The sequence below is a fragment of the Syngnathus acus genome, chromosome 23, assembly GCF_901709675.1.
Source record: "Syngnathus acus chromosome 23, fSynAcu1.2, whole genome shotgun sequence".
Taxonomy (NCBI): domain Eukaryota; kingdom Metazoa; phylum Chordata; class Actinopteri; order Syngnathiformes; family Syngnathidae; genus Syngnathus; species Syngnathus acus.
This window is the reverse complement of record NC_051107.1, coordinates 539,060-554,642: the sequence shown is the minus strand read 5'-3', so window position 1 is coordinate 554,642 and position 15,583 is coordinate 539,060. Positions and strand designations below refer to the sequence as shown.

Here is a 15,583-nt window from a genome sequence, read left to right as displayed (position 1 = left end):
TACCGCCCCAAACAGCGATACAACAGGAGAGGACTCTCTCAATGGTGCCACGGTAGAATGTAGTCATGACGGCCGGAGGAGCACTTGCTCGCCTGAGTTTCCGCAGGAAGTACAGGCGGCGCTGAGCTTTCTTCGCCAGTGATGCGGTGTTGGTGGACCAGGAGAGATCCTCACTGATGTGCACTCCCAGGAATCTGGTGCTGCTCACTCTCTCCACCACAGCACCGTCGATGGTCAGCGGCAGGTGTTGGGTGTGACCCTTCCGGAAGTCAACAACAATCTCCTTGGTCTTGTTGACGTTCAGCAGGAGGTTGTTGTCCCTGCACCACGTGGCCAGAAGGTCGACCTCCGACCTGTACTGAGTCTCGTCGCCCCCGTTGATGAGACCCACCAGAGTCGTGTCGTCGGCATATTTCAGCACGTGGTTGCTACCGTAAGTTGCAGTGCAGTCATGCGTCAGCAGGGTGAAGAGCAGCGGACTGAGCACGCAGCCTTGGGGGGCCCCCGTGCTCAGCGTGATGCTGGCGGAGATTTTGTCGCCAACACGTACCACCTGAGGCCTCTGACAGAGGAAGTCCAGTAGCCAGTTGCAGAGGTAGGTACGTACTTAGGAGCATGCCGTGACGTTGTCAAGCATGCATACAAGCTCGTGGGGGCCACACAAGATTTTGAAAAGAATTTTGAGTTGCAGAAATTGAATTTAGGCAAAATAGATGAGCCTGCCACATAATTTTTTCACTTTGATTTTTGGGGTGTCTATATACTGAGCCCTCTGTAGGCTGAAAACTTTTATTTCCATCAAAAGATGTGGCAGCCTTTTGTTCCTGAGACATTAAACTGTCCATATCAGCATAGATATCCAACTTTTTTTTTTCACCATTGAAATCTGATGTGTTCCTTTAATTTTTTTGAGCAGTGTATATATATATATATATATATGTGTGTGCGTGTGTATATGTATGTGTTTGTGTGTGTGTGTGTATATATGTGTGTGTGTGTGTGTGTGTGTGTATATATGTGTGTGTGTATATATATGTGTGTGTGTGTGTGTGTGTATATATGTGTGTGTGTATGTATATATGTGTACATATACGTATGTATGTGCGTGCGTGCGTGCGTGTGTGTGTGTGCGTGCGTGCGTGCGTGTGTGTATCGATATAATGTAGGCCAATACGCCATATTATTATTTGGTGTTTTGGCCTACAGTATATCGATACGCTATTTTGGCATTATGAGAAAAATATAAACATAATCAAACCATTACATTAAAAATGCACAACGTTTACTTACTAATTTTCTCACATATTGGTATAATGGCAACTTTTGCCAGCCAAAACTTTTCACTTAACATTGGCACTTCCGCGCTTTCGTAGTTGTGCATGAGTCTGAATTTACTGGTCCTGGTTTGATGGGTTGTGTGAATCCGATGTAAGGTCGTCTCAGTCTGACGTATGGTGTATTGTTTTTAATGTAGCAGTTGATTTCTCCTCTGTGTGATGCTTCACGTAGCCTGAGGAACTGACACTGATGCTCATCAAGCTCCGCCGGCAACAGGCAGAGCTCAACAGCTTGCGGGAGCACACACTATCCCAGCTAATGGCCCTTGGAATAGAGGGGCCCAATCCCAAGGTCAGCACTGAGCGTATGTATGTACTGAATGTTCACGCACGGAGAGTCTTTGGTGCTGGGGTTGCTTTTGCGGTCCAAACCTTGCATTAAGTGTTGGTATGTATGTGTGTATCAGCAGATGCATGCCTTTTCAGGTGGCTTGCTGTTTAGTTCAAATGAAATTGAATTTGTTTTAATGTTACAGGAATCACATTGTTAAATTGAGTTTTAGACTCAATTAAAAAATAAGATGGGAGTCTATTGGATTTTTTTTTTTTTTTTACACACCAAAATCAGTTTCATATTGAACGCATTGCAGTAATTTGTGGTGGTTGATTTGTGGCTGGTGATTTTTTTTGGGGGGGTGTATTTGTGTGTTTTGAGCATGAATATACGCTCTCTGCCCATGCATATTCACGTTGTGACAGCATTGTAATACTGTGAATTTGTAGTAGTAGATGCATTTGACATTTATGTTGCATTTGTTCACTTATAAATCTTCATTAATGAGAGTTTTTAAACCATTTATTTATATTCATAATTCTCTAGTCATTTTTATTATTTGGAGAGTGAAAGTACAGCACAACAACTTGTTATAATAAAGACTTCATAGTAGGGATGGGCGCATATCAGGCATATTTCAAGGTATCTAGTCCTTGTGATGGATACCGATACCAGCTACTGATACTTAAAGCAAAAAATAGAACTCTGACGATCAAGTAAGTCTTCCTTGGCATTAGTTCAGTATTGTGTGTCAGAAAGACAGAAAGGTTTCATTCAGATAGCAAATTCTTGTACAAGTATCGGTCTGAAAATCCCTGTGTTGCTCAATCTTACATCTCAATCTTCTCACTTGCGCACAGTGAGCCCTATTATGCACTTGTGTGTATTTCCTTACCGTCTTTGTACTGTACTTTTCTTATGAATAGCTGCTGTTCTGTCAGCATACCATGTGTTCCTGCTTTGAATTGGCATGCTAATTGAGTATTTCCTCCTTAATTCTCTCGTGTGAATTGATCCCTCCTTGAACCAATTGAAGTAAAGTTGAGTGCACTATTGAGCTTCAACCAGCAGAGGTGCTGTTGATTCAGTCTTAACTGTTTTGCAAGTCTATAGAAGACCAATCCAATGTCGGTAGATTCCTTGATCCCATCTTACCAAACAGAGCTCGCTTTCTGCTTCTTTTCCCTCCTTTTCCTGCTGCCACTGCAGACTGATGTTCTTTCTCATCATCTTCAGAGGAACCTTGTTTACCTGGACAACCAGGTGAGGACAAACCTGTATCTATGCCCCATTCCATATGAGATTGTTAGGTCCCAATGACGAGGAATACAATGTGATCAAGAGGCAATAATTGGACCATTTTTGTTTCAGAGGGTCCAATCAAAAATTGTGCCAACTCCACACCGGGGCTCCGTCTTATTTGCGACCCAAAAGTCGATTTGAATCCAGTTAATTACGCTGCAATGATCTATAATTGATGGAACTCCATCAAGGTTGTTTGAGGATGCAGTACAAAAGCAAAGGACATCTATTTTATTTATTTACTTATTGATTGATTGATTTACTCAACACTACTCTCTGAGAACTCCATAAGTGGTTTTCTTGAGTCCTTAGTAGAGTCTCTGGTGGAAGGGGTTAAGATGATAACACCTGACAGAGGATGTCCCTTCTAAGAGTTTGGAACAGTAAGGCCAATTTGTTTTGAAACGATGGTATAAGTTGCATCATCAACTGATGTCAAAACGTTTTTCGGCCGAAAGCAAAAGTGAAGGACTTGGCCTTACGGTTTCAACAGTTTGGGAATGAAGATAAAGTATATTGTGCGGTTGCTCGACAGCCCTAAGGTATCTTTCCAATCAGTTCGTCATGGAGCAAGATTTTCTAGATGTTGGAATCTGAATTTTGACAAAGTTTTCCTGTTGATAGAGAGATTGATTTGTTCATTGAGAGATGCAACAGGTGTCAGAAGCAATTCTTTTTTTCGGAGGTTAGTCTTATCCACTCTACTTTGTTTTTGGTCGTTGTACACTGACTTGCCAGAAACAACTGAAGTATTCAACTGTGCATATATGAAGTTTCGTATGAACTGTAAAGAAACTGTCACGGATCGGGATGGAGCAGGGCGACCAAATGCAGCTTGGACCAGGATTTATTTAGGGAAAAGGCCAGTGGAACGAAGCATCAAGGGAAACAGACGGGAACTAGCAAACTAATAACATGACTGACTGACCGACAGGGATGGCAAACAGAAACAGACTTGATAACGACAGGAACCAAAAAGACATCAAACGTGACGACATCAAACGTGACGACATCAAACGTGACGACATCAGACGTGACAACATCATTGATCCGACAGGGAGTGAGGGGCAGACAGGACTTAAATACAAAACAGGTAACAAGTGGCAGGTGATTGTGGTTACATTGATTGAGGTGACACAGGAGGGGAGGGGTGACGCGAACAGAAACCATGGTAACAGACATAAAGCAACCGGGGACGAATCGTGACAGTCCCCCCCCCACACACACACACAAGGGATGGCTCCCAACGTCCCAAATAACCGAAACCCCCACGTGGCGAGCGGGCGGGCGGGGGGGGAAGCGCACCAGTCCAAACGACCTCACTGGCCTATGACAAAGTCCTAACCGTGCTTGGCGGCAACTCTGGGGACATGAACCTCAATCGGCGGAAACTCGGGGACATGAACCGCAACCGGCGGCAACTCGGGGACCTGACCCGCAACCGGCGGCAACTCGGGGACATGAACCACAATCGGCGGCAACTCGGGGACATGAACCGCAACCGGCGGCAACTCGGGGACATGAACCGCAATCGGCAGCTACTCGGGGGCCACGAACCGCAATCGGCGGCTACCCGGGGGACACGAACCACAATCGGCGGCTACCCGGGGGACACGAACCGCAATCGGCAGCTACTCGGGGGACACGAACCGCAATCGGCAGCTACTCGGGGGACACGAACCGCAATCGGCGGCAACTCTGGAACACGAACCGCATTCGGCGGCAACTCTGGAACACGAACCGCATTCGGCGGCAACTCTGGAACACGAACCGCAATCGGCGGCAACTCTGGAAGTCTGTACCGCGATCAGCGGCATTCGGAAGGCGGGGCTGTGCGCAGCGGCAAGAGCCATCACGCGCCGCAGCAGTGGGAGTGGGGCCAGGGACGATCGCGAGTCCGGCGCAGCTGGATTGAAGTCTGGCGACGGTCGCGGGTCTGGTGACACTTGGGTGGGGCCCGATGGTGGCCGCGAGTCCTGATGGCGCTGGGAGGAACTCCGATGGCGGCCGTGGGTCTGGCGTCGCGGGTGCGAAGTCCGATGACGGTCGCGGAGCCGATGGCGCCGGGAGGAACTCCGATGGCGGCCGCAAGTCCGGCGTCGCTGGAGTGAAGTCTGATGGCAGCCGCGGAGCCCATGGCGCTGGAACAAGCTTGGACGACGGACGTGAATCGGGCGTCGCAGCGGGAGCTGATGGAGGAGGTTGGTCCAGGCGTTGGTCGCTGAAGTGGTCGGATCATTCTGTCACGGATCGGGATGGAGCAGGGCGACCAAATGCAGCTTGGACCAGGATTTATTTAGGGAAAGGGGAAGTGGAACGAAGCATCAAGGGAAACAGACGGGAACTAGCAAACTAATAACATGACTGACTGACCGACAGGGATGGCAAACAGAAACAGACTTGATAACGACAGGAACCAAAAAGACATCAAACGTGACGACATCAGACGTGACGACATCAATGATCTGACAGGGAGTGAGGGGCAGACAGGACTTAAATACAAAACAGGTAACAAGAGGCAGGTGACTGTGGTTACATTGATTGAGGTGACACAGGAGGGGAGGGGCGACGCGAACAGAAACCATGGTAACAAACGTAAAGCAACCGGGGACGAATCGTGACAGAAACTGCTGTTAAGATACTCTGTACATTATTATTGTCAAATTCAGTTCTGGTTCTGTAAGGCAACGCCGTATGTTTGTCATCCCTGGTGTCATCATGACAAGGATAATGGGACATGCCGTAATTGGGCCTCTGGTAGATTGTCAAAATTTGCCCTGCTATGGCCAAAAGAGAATTCCTGCTAGTTTTCAGCTTGCGGATGCGCTGCAGCGCATCATCATCTTCTAAAATGTAGTGATGGATAAATGAAACTTCAAATTTGCTTCATGAACCAGTTGTATTTTTTGACTCCTCTAGATTTCACTTTCTGTTTAACATTGGGCTGAAAGAAAACTGACTTGCAATTTACTCAGTCCCTTATTTCAACCAACAGTGCCATCTAGAGTCCAAAGAAGATTTCATGAAGCAAATTTGAAGCTTCATTTTCCCATCACTGCTAAAATACCACTTTGGAAGAAACTTCCATTGAAACAAAGATGACAGCTACATGTCCTCTTTTCCCTCAACATTCTGCTAGAAAAAGGAGAATGAGCCTCTTATCTTCATCATTCACACTATGATCGAGAATTCGGCACCACGGCCGCAACTCTACCAGCAAGTAAGATTTCAGGCAGGTTCTGGCTTGAGTCACTGTTGAGTCAGTCAAATTAGCATTCAGCAAATTGTTTAAGCAACAAATGTTTCTTTTCTCAGACGGTCGACTCAAGCCAGACCTGTGCCTTTGTATCTGACATGATGTAGTTATCTATGTCTCCCCTTCAGTATGCACCTCCCATTTCTCCATTTTGGATGTAGTCATCACGTCCACAGAAAAAGCTCATTATTTCTCATTTGCATACATGGTTTTAATTTATTTCACTGGCTGTTTGCTGTTGAGTTGACTTGAACATGGCTTATAGTCCAATGCTATATAGTCATGGATTTCCCATTTACCCCATCCTTGTCCACAATACTGTTAATGGTGAACATTGTGTCTTCAGATAAGGAGTCTTGGTTGTTGTTGTTTTTTTTGAACAGTTACATGTCATTCTGTGATTGCATTTTTGTTTGCCTCCCTACTATGATTACTGGGTTCATATGGGTAGTGGAAGGTGGAGAAAAGTGAATTGATCTTTGGAAAAATGAATGGAAGGTTTTATCCTGGACTGCTAAAGATGTTCTCAAGCAAAACTGTGGGTTGACTCCACACTTTGCTGAATGTTGCCATGTGGCAGAGCAGTACATTTTCCTAAATTTGCCCTTTTTTGGTAAACACATTTCCTAATCTTCCAACCTGTCAAAGAAACTGAGTTTCTTATTTTAACTTCATTTCTATTGTACTGCGCTTCGAACTGCATGGGATGATTGCTATTTGAAAAGTTAATTTCACACATCAAAACATCATTATAGAAGGGTGATTTTTCTTATTTGGTATTTGGAAGGTTTCACAGTTTCCCATCGCACTTTTTAGAGCGTTAAAGTGGTCTGCTTTTCATCACATGAACGGATTTTTTTTCCCTGAATGATTTCAATTCATCCACCCTTTATGCATAAACATTTTCCTCCCGTGTTTGTTTTTCCTCCAGATAACTCCAGATGACTACAAAGACTGCTCTATAATCCAACCCGCCGACGACATTGATGTAAGACAAACTGTATTTCGTATTAGCCATATGTATGTCACAAACGACTGTCGTTAATGCTTTATGATTTGCTATGCTAGACCAAATTGAGCAGGTTTTGTGAGCAGGACAAGTTAGTGAGGATGCAAGAGGAGAAATTACAGCAACTACACAGAGAAAAGGTAATGCGTGTCATTCGTTGTTTTGGATCTTATGTTTCATGCAAACTTTATATTGGAATGTGCATTGTCCATTTCCAGCACACTCTGGAGACAGCGCTGCTATCCGCCAGTCAAGAGTTAAGTGACCAAACTAATCCCAGTGCGTCAGCTACACAAAGTCTGGTCCAGCAGCGAGATGTGCTCCAAAATGGCCTGCTTAGCACTTGCAGAGAACTTTCCAGAGTCAATATGGTGAGAATTCCTCCATATTCAGTGAGAAGTCCAAGCACTTTAGCGCTCATTGAAGCACACACTGTTGTTAGGTCTTATGCAGGAGCAAAAGGGAGGTCTGCCCCGTTGTGGGCGTAAACACAATCACTCGGGATATGATTTGGATTGATGACTACATTGATTGAGAGAGTTCAATGCACGTTGTCGTCATATTTATGAATGCAATATGATGACATCCACCAGAAGGCTTCAAGTTTAGGCTACTTTCAGCCACCAAATTGTCAGGCGTGCCAACAAAAACCGGGAATGACATTGGCTGCATCATGGTTGCTTTCAGGAGCTGGAGCGCTCATGGAGGGAGTATGATAGGTTGGAGGGAGACGTCACATTGGCAAAATCCAACCTACTGGAGCAGCTGGAAGCTCTGGGCAGCCCACAGGTTACACACACCTTACACACAGAGTCACTTTTTTGCCAGTTATTTACATTTGTTTTTCTGTCCTTGTGCATCTGGGGATTTAGACAGAGCCTCCAAGCCAGCGGCACATTCAAATCCAGAAGGAGCTGTGGAGAATTCAGGATGTGATGGAAGCATTGACTAAAAATAAACCACAGCGCAGCATAGACAGTGAGTGTCATTCGTGAATGAGCTATGCGTTCTTGTGTTGTGAGAATCACAGAATAAAGCAAAAAAACATTTAATTATTTTCTCAATTTAGCTAACAAAACACTCGAGAAATGTCAAAGTCTAATTATAAAATTTCATTTCTACAGGTTGTTCTGATTCCAAACCACTATCCAGCCAACACAAAAATGAGGTAAGCTTCTGCATTAGCACTTTTTAATCTTGTTTAACCTTTATACATAATTACAAACGTGTATTTTAGGTGAATTTAAGACATTTCCCCATTGGCGTGAATGTGAAATCAGTGGTTCTTAACCTTTTTCCTTGTTCGCACCCCATTCAATTCACCAACCAGTTCTCGCACCCCTAACCCTAACCCTAAATAATTATTATAATAATAATTGGTTTACTTTACAGCTATAAAGTAAGGCTTAATTAGCATTATCCCTAATGCCAATTAACACAATGACTTCTTGATTTCCAGAATCTTTCACTTTTTTCGGTTACCCGACCATTATCCCCGAAAAATTTTAAATTTCCCCCAGGGTATCCTCGCACCCCCTAGGAAGCATTCTCGCACCCCTAGGGGGTGCGAGCACCCCCGGTTAAGAACCACTGCTCTAAATGGAGACCTTGGGAGTTACTGGCCTGTCCAGGGTGTACACGCAAACCCACGAAATGCAAGTCGTGTGGATTGTACAACATGGATGGACAGAGAACAGAGACAGATGAATCTGAAGATGAATCTTAAAGACAATAAGAATAACACTTGTTTTGTTATTGTGGCTGCTCACCGTGATGCAAACCTTTAACATTCCAAACTAACCTACAACTGTGCCAGTCTGTTCACTGGAACCCATAAACCATCCGTTAAATGAGGTCCGCTGGAAAAAAAAAATCTGTAGTTCTTCAAATTTTATATGCTAATGTCTCGTTGTCTAGGCCATGCTGAGATGAACTACACCAACTTATTGTGGTCTTGCTTTTTATGTACCGGCGATGGTTTTCTTCAGCATGCAGTATTTTTTATTTTTATTTTACAGTGGTTTACCAAAGTTCCCATGAACAATATGCATTTTAAAAAAAAAAAAATTTTGTAAAAACAATTATCTAAAATCCGTGTGGATTATTGTAAAAGGTTCAGCGGGGAAAAAATAAGGAAAAAATTTCACATTGTTTATAAGTTCGCTAATACCTGGGGGATGTAAAATACAACAAAAAAAAAGTGTTGTAAGTACTATTAGTATATTGTAAAGTCACCTAACAATCGTTAGAATTTATGTTATAATTTTTCAACGTACGTTAGTAAGTGTCATTTTCTTTTGTAGCCACTAGATAGCGTCATCATATTGTTTGAGGTTTTAGGCGACATACATAAAACATACTCAAATGTACTTCATATAAAGTACAACATTCAAAACCAATTAATAGCATTTAGAAGCAAAATAAAGAAACAAAAGGTATCTAACTAAGAGAGCACACAGTGTAAGAAAAAATATTTTGGAAAACATGATTTTAAAAATGCTTTGAAAGACCTTAATCATTGCTATGAGAAAAGGTAGGAAAGATCTTTTTAACCTGTATTTAAAAACATTTACACATAATTAGTATGTTTTCAATCTTTTGTTTTAAATTTTCTTCCCCACTCTGATAATTAAAGAAAATAACAAATCGGGGTACCTCATTACACAAAAGTACAGATGTCTTGTACTCGTGAAATTGCAGTTCTTCATCACTTAATCATGTGATTTGTGATTTTGCGATGGCCTCATTACAGCTCCGGACCAGATTTTTACTCGTTACATGATTTCCAATAAAAACTCACCCGACATCCTGAACCCAATTGTGTTTGATATCAGTCAGAGGTTCTTCTGAATATCGACAATGGATTAACTTTTACATGCAATAATTGGCCTTGGCAATGTGGTCTTCAAATCAAATTTTAGATGCTTTTCACACAAAAAAGAACACTTTCTGATTACAGCTCACTGTCTAACGCTTACAAACCTAAACCTTTAAATTGACGATTGTGATTGTCAGAAACAACAATTGATTGTCAGAAACAACAATTACAAACAGCGACACTGCCCCCTTCCCCTTTTCTTGCACGTCATCGGTCAACCAAGTAACATCATGTTTCTTGGATTGAGACCAGCCGCTGTGTTAACTTTTAACAGGCAGTGACATTGCTGCCACTCAGTCCTATCAAGACGGGAAACGGCGTTCCCCCCCGTCCACCTCTTCCACAGTACTACTATTCATCCGAGCAACCCCCTCACATCCCTTCCCACCATCCAAACTCCAGCAGCCGTCCGCCTCCTTATACGCAACGTCCCGAGGACCGCAAAACCGGCTCTAGGAATGGCGCGCACAGTGTAAGAGCAGCGCAAAACGTCCATAGCGTGCGCATTCTGTCAACATGTTTGGTCTAGTTTTTGTCTGTGATGTCACTCGGTCATCCTCAGACGATTTTGTGTTCTTGCTGTTATTTGACATTCATTCTCATGTATTCCAATTTTATTTGGGACCCTTAGTTGAATGCTGAAGCTCGTTTTGGCAGTTTTTGAGGAGCTGACTTTTAATACTAGAATTTCATTCAAAATTGACTCGAGAAAAATCGCTTCAAGATGACGTTTTTTTTCTGGACGCTTGGGTGACATCAAAGTGCTTAAAACGAAATGTTCTGAGATTTTAGGATTTCGGCAGCCGGAGCCCACATGAAAGCAAATCTGGTTATTGTGTATTATTTTAATGGATTTTAATCCGTATGTATATTTTTAGCATTGATATTGATGTAAAGAGCTATTAAAAATATTGAAAATATGGAATAACGAATCTTCCCAACAGACAAGTTCATATATTGCACACAAAAAAATTAAACTTTGTTCATGCTGTTTGTAAATTTTTGGAAAGGACTCATGGTACCCAGATCCACTCAGCTTTATGTTGCCATTTTTCAAAAAATTCATTCAACATCAGCCATCTCAGTTTGTCACCTACAAGCAGTTCACACAGATGTTTGCATGTGTTTTTTGTGTGTGTGTGTGGGTTACGCATGCAATTCTTCTTGGTGTGGTTTGCAACGCCAATTTTACTGTGAAATGTGGCATGAAATAAAACGTTAAGGACAAAAATCGCATATTTGAATGAATTTCATGACAATATCTCATAACAGACGATTAAAATGACCCCATCAGTGTTATGTTTCTTTGTGTTTGGTCAGACATGAAATACTTTGTGTGTGCCTCAACATCACTCAATGTTTCTCCACCCCTACACCACACAGCAAGGTCCAGACTATCGGTTGTATAAGAGCGAACCTGAGCTCACCACAGTCAAAGAGGAAGTGGATGAAGTCAACGGTGAGGACAAAGACAAGGACAAGAATGAAACTGCTGAGAATATTGACATTGTAGCCACAAAAGGTACTTTTTTTTTTTTAACACTTGACTGATTCTCTTGACTAACTTATGATTAATTATGATGATTGTTCAACACAGTTGTACCCCTCTACCCAGTGGGCATTGTTCCTCCGAGAACCAAATCCCCCATGAGCCCTCCCGAGTCCACAACTATTGCCTCCTACGTCACCCTGAGGAAGACTAAAAAGACAGAATCCAGATCGGTATGTTTTGCTTTTAGCTTTAACTTAGTAGACAACACCTCCAAGATTGATTAAATACTCTTAAGTCTGTGTTTCGGTCTTTGTAGGACCGTCCCAGAAGTGCACTAGTAGACCAGATTGGCTACGGGGAGAGAGAGGTGGGCCGACCCAGGATGAGTGTGGAGGAGCAGATGGAAAGGATGAGAAGACACCAGGAGGCATCATCTCAACGAGAGAAGAGAAGAGAAGCCCTATCTCGCTCGCATTCGTTTGGCAAAGACGAGCCCTTTGTTATGCCACAGGTGATAAAAACATAACATCGAAATAAAGTGTTTTTGTGTTTGAAAGTGTTTGAAATTTGTCTGTTGATGTACTCAGTTCCGGGACCTCACAGAGGGAGCCTGCGCAGACCCAATTGAGCTGGAAGCAGCCCTGAAGCAAGTTACAATGTTTCACAATGAGCAGAGCAGGACGGAAGCTGAAAGTCAAACCTACACACAGAGAGTGCCGAATACATCAGAGGTTGATAGAATTTTGCTATAATTAGTTACCACAGCTAAACAACTCATCAGTATATGATATACTGTTTTTATGATCACTACATCATACCACCTCTAAATTTGTTTAAATCAAAGGTGTCAAACTCAAGGCCCAGGGGAGGCCAGATACGGCCCGCCATATTTTATGTGGCAGACAACTAAATCAACTAAATGTGTCAATACTACTAAAAGTACTTCATGTCAATACTAAAATTACAGATGATTTTCACTTTTAAAAAATAGAAAAATTGCGAGCAATTTAAATTAGCATTGACCTTTTTAAAATATTTGAGCAGATTTTACTAATCTCTGATTTCAAAACTATTCATCAGTTTGTTGTGTGATACTATATATCGCATAAGGCATTGACAGTCATAATGGCCCTCCAAAAGAAACTGACTACGATGCGGCCCGTGATAAAAACGAGTTTTACACCCCTGGTTTAAATCATACTTGTCATCCTACAGTTTGTAAATAGAGGCAAAAAGTCTATGCCTATTAAATACGGTGTACCGCAGGGGTCTGTACTTGAACCAGAATTCTTTGGTCTTTAGAAGCTTCCCTTGTGGAGTATTATTGGACAGTCTGCCCATTTTCACTGCTAGAAAATGGAATAGAAAATACATTTCTATCTTCGGGATTTTGAGCTGGTAACAAAGCAGCATCTACAGAAGCAGGAATTACTGACACAGCTTACAGCTATCAATGTTAAAGCACCATTTGTAATCCTATCTTGCATGCTGGAGTGTGGTTACTTTCCCAATGAAGCTCAACTATCATCTCAGAGTGTAATCTGTGCCAAGATTTGTGGAATTTTAAAGGAAGTCATCTTGGCTTTAAATGTTTTATCTGCTGGATGCAGCCAGGGTCTAGGCTGCTTTCCAGTGTTCTCTTTACCAGTCCTCAGGATACATTTGAAATTCATTTAATGCATGCAAGTCACACAGTATGAGATAACAATACAAAAGTCCTCATGTTTGTTTGGAAATGATATGACATCATGTTTGTGTTGTATTTTTTAGCTGTGTGAAATGCAGACAGTAGTGATTTTGGACCAGCACACTGAGACCCAGCATGTGGAGATTGTAAGCCTTCACTCCTTTGAGGATGACAACAGCAGAGGCGATATGACCAGCTCACCAACCAATATCACAACTGAAAATAGGTGTGTGCTTGCTTGGAGTATTCTCCCATAATATTCAATGTTTGTGTGCAAATCATTTCTCAACATCATCTCTTTTACTAATTCCAAATTGCTGTCATATTTAATAACCAGCTTCCAGAGTCCTGATCCAGAGACGCCAAGTCCTGAGCCAAAAGAAGGGGAGGTAGATGTGCTACAACAAAATTCCAGGGAGGAAAGCCTAGAGAAGCACTTGGAATCTTACAACCAGCTACCAGAAAATGACAAGAAAAACAATAACAACTTATTGGCTTGTGAGTATATACAGTCGATAGAATCAGTGTAAATACTGCTAAGTAAAAAAACATAACTTTCATTGTTCTCTGCCTCGCAGCACAAATATTCACTATGGTGAGCAATGACACATGAGCATCAACCTGGACATCCACGATGGCATCCCATAGAGCCCAAATGTAGCAAGTTACAACAAGCTCACCCCCCAGTTTCCCACATTTACAACACAACTACGATGACACAACAAGGAGACTGAAAAAGATGATGGCAAGTGGTCGAGGCAGAGACTTTAGGTGTACATGTTCTTATCCCAAAGGTTTTTTAAAGTTTAACAAAAAAAAAAACGAACTAACTTTGTATCAGTACTTCAATTCAAAAAGTGAACCTCATATTATATAATGAAGTATTTTTCCCAGGTAGTATTTAAATCTGTACAACACAAGTATCACTTTTTGAATTAAACTACTGAAACAAAATGAAATTGCATTCAATTGTCTAACTTTTGAGATGAACCAGTATATAATAATATTCCGTTTATTGGTTATGTTTGGAAATGTTCATGCGTACTTGCCTAAAATATGTTCCAACAAAACTAGACTATATTTGTCCACAAAGTCTTATAAGTTAGCTTTCTCTGTTTCTGTTTCTACACCAGTTCGTTATTTTGTTATAAAAGCTTCTGAACAATTTTCTAACCTGTTTGCTGCTGAGCAGTTGTACGTGACATGTGGATGGGCATCTGACTACAATTGTAAGAAAAACAGATGGATCAATAATATTTATTAATTTATTCATGAATTAAATCTCTGAATGTTCAAAAGTCCTGTTTCCATGCTGCTCAGAGAACGTTGTCATAGCGAAAGGAGGAAACTGAATTAGTTGAGCCTGAATCAATCGAACGGATAATAATGCAACTTGATGCATTTTGCAACACAACCAACTTTAGTTTGTGCAAAGAAGTATTAAGTATACACTGAAAACTGAACAAAAAGACATAGTTACAAGAATAAAGCACATTATGTAGTGATGGGGGAAATGGAGCTTCAAATTTGCTTCATGACCAACGTGTTGTATTTTTTGACTCCACTAGGTGGGAGTGTAGGTTTGAATACAGATGTTTCAGAAATGGCAAGTCAGTAATGCTGCACGGTCGACCACCAAGGCTTTGTTACAAGATTTGAATGTTACTAATTATAAATCATAGTGTGACATTAACATTAATTTGTGAAATCATAATAAACTTCCAATAGTCTTTACCAAGAACAGTACCAAAAACATGTATCAGCTTGTTCTTCGCCTATGTAGTAAATTTCTGCTCATGTGTTGATTTAATCCTATTAGCAACATATTTTTTCACAAAATTAACCTTTTTCTCATAAAATTACATAAAACTTTGTTTCGCAAACCACTTTTGCAGGATTTGATTATGTCCGTAAAAGTAGATAAATTGATAGATGCATTGTAGAAAACACAACTTGTATTTTGAGGGAGGGCTTAAAATATCAATTATTGATATTTACGGGAACTATGTTACTTAGCACAACAAAGTAAGCAAGTTGTTCGCTCCAAAACAATTTGCCAAGTTGGTTTTAAATGTTGAAGTTGGAGGGGACAATACAAGGAACAACGATTCTGGAAACTCGTTGCTGTGAAAGAGAATTTTCACAACAGCAAAATGTAAAATATTCAATTAGAATGCCCAACGTAAAATTGTATTAAAGTTTGTCACCTAGAAAGTTCAGAAATTTTTCGTGCAACATTAATTTAATTGTATATGCTTTATTCTCTATTTTTTTTTCTTCATGAATGTCCAACATTAATCTGACAAATCGACTAAACGACAACTTTATCCGTTATTTTTCATTTCTTC

At 41.5% G+C, this 15,583-nt stretch overlaps 1 protein-coding gene and 1 long non-coding RNA gene across 17 annotated transcripts in view; one reads left to right on the top strand and one right to left on the bottom strand.

Moving 5' to 3' along the window:
• The window catches only part of plekha5 (pleckstrin homology domain containing, family A member 5), a 78,448-nt gene extending 63,915 nt beyond the window's left edge, over positions 1-14,533 (top strand). For 3 of the 16 annotated variants that reach the window (XM_037243799.1, XM_037243794.1, XM_037243808.1), the window contains 17 exons: positions 1,510-1,629; positions 2,821-2,874; positions 6,053-6,133; positions 7,101-7,157; positions 7,238-7,318; positions 7,397-7,549; positions 7,866-7,967; positions 8,051-8,156; positions 8,303-8,346; positions 10,331-10,555; positions 11,440-11,578; positions 11,654-11,778; positions 11,865-12,059; positions 12,136-12,279; positions 13,319-13,461; positions 13,573-13,733; positions 13,814-14,533. In XM_037243799.1, the coding sequence (XP_037099694.1) occupies positions 1,510-1,629; positions 2,821-2,874; positions 6,053-6,133; positions 7,101-7,157; positions 7,238-7,318; positions 7,397-7,549; positions 7,866-7,967; positions 8,051-8,156; positions 8,303-8,346; positions 10,331-10,555; positions 11,440-11,578; positions 11,654-11,778; positions 11,865-12,059; positions 12,136-12,279; positions 13,319-13,461; positions 13,573-13,733; positions 13,814-13,848 (1,965 nt within the window). In that variant the 3' untranslated portion in view covers positions 13,849-14,533. The remainder of the gene's footprint in view (positions 1-1,509; positions 1,630-2,820; positions 2,875-6,052; positions 6,134-7,100; positions 7,158-7,237; positions 7,319-7,396; positions 7,550-7,865; positions 7,968-8,050; positions 8,157-8,302; positions 8,347-10,330; positions 10,556-11,439; positions 11,579-11,653; positions 11,779-11,864; positions 12,060-12,135; positions 12,280-13,318; positions 13,462-13,572; positions 13,734-13,813) is intronic. The other 13 variants (XM_037243797.1, XM_037243795.1, XM_037243796.1 and 10 more) reach the window with 13 other exon arrangements.
• On the bottom strand, positions 8,386-8,842 carry LOC119117506. The gene is made up of 2 exons (XR_005096535.1): positions 8,770-8,842; positions 8,386-8,463 (listed from the first exon to the last, which is right to left on the bottom strand). It is a non-coding gene; the product is annotated as an uncharacterized LOC119117506 (long non-coding RNA).
• Positions 14,534-15,583: the final 1,050 nt, after the last annotated feature.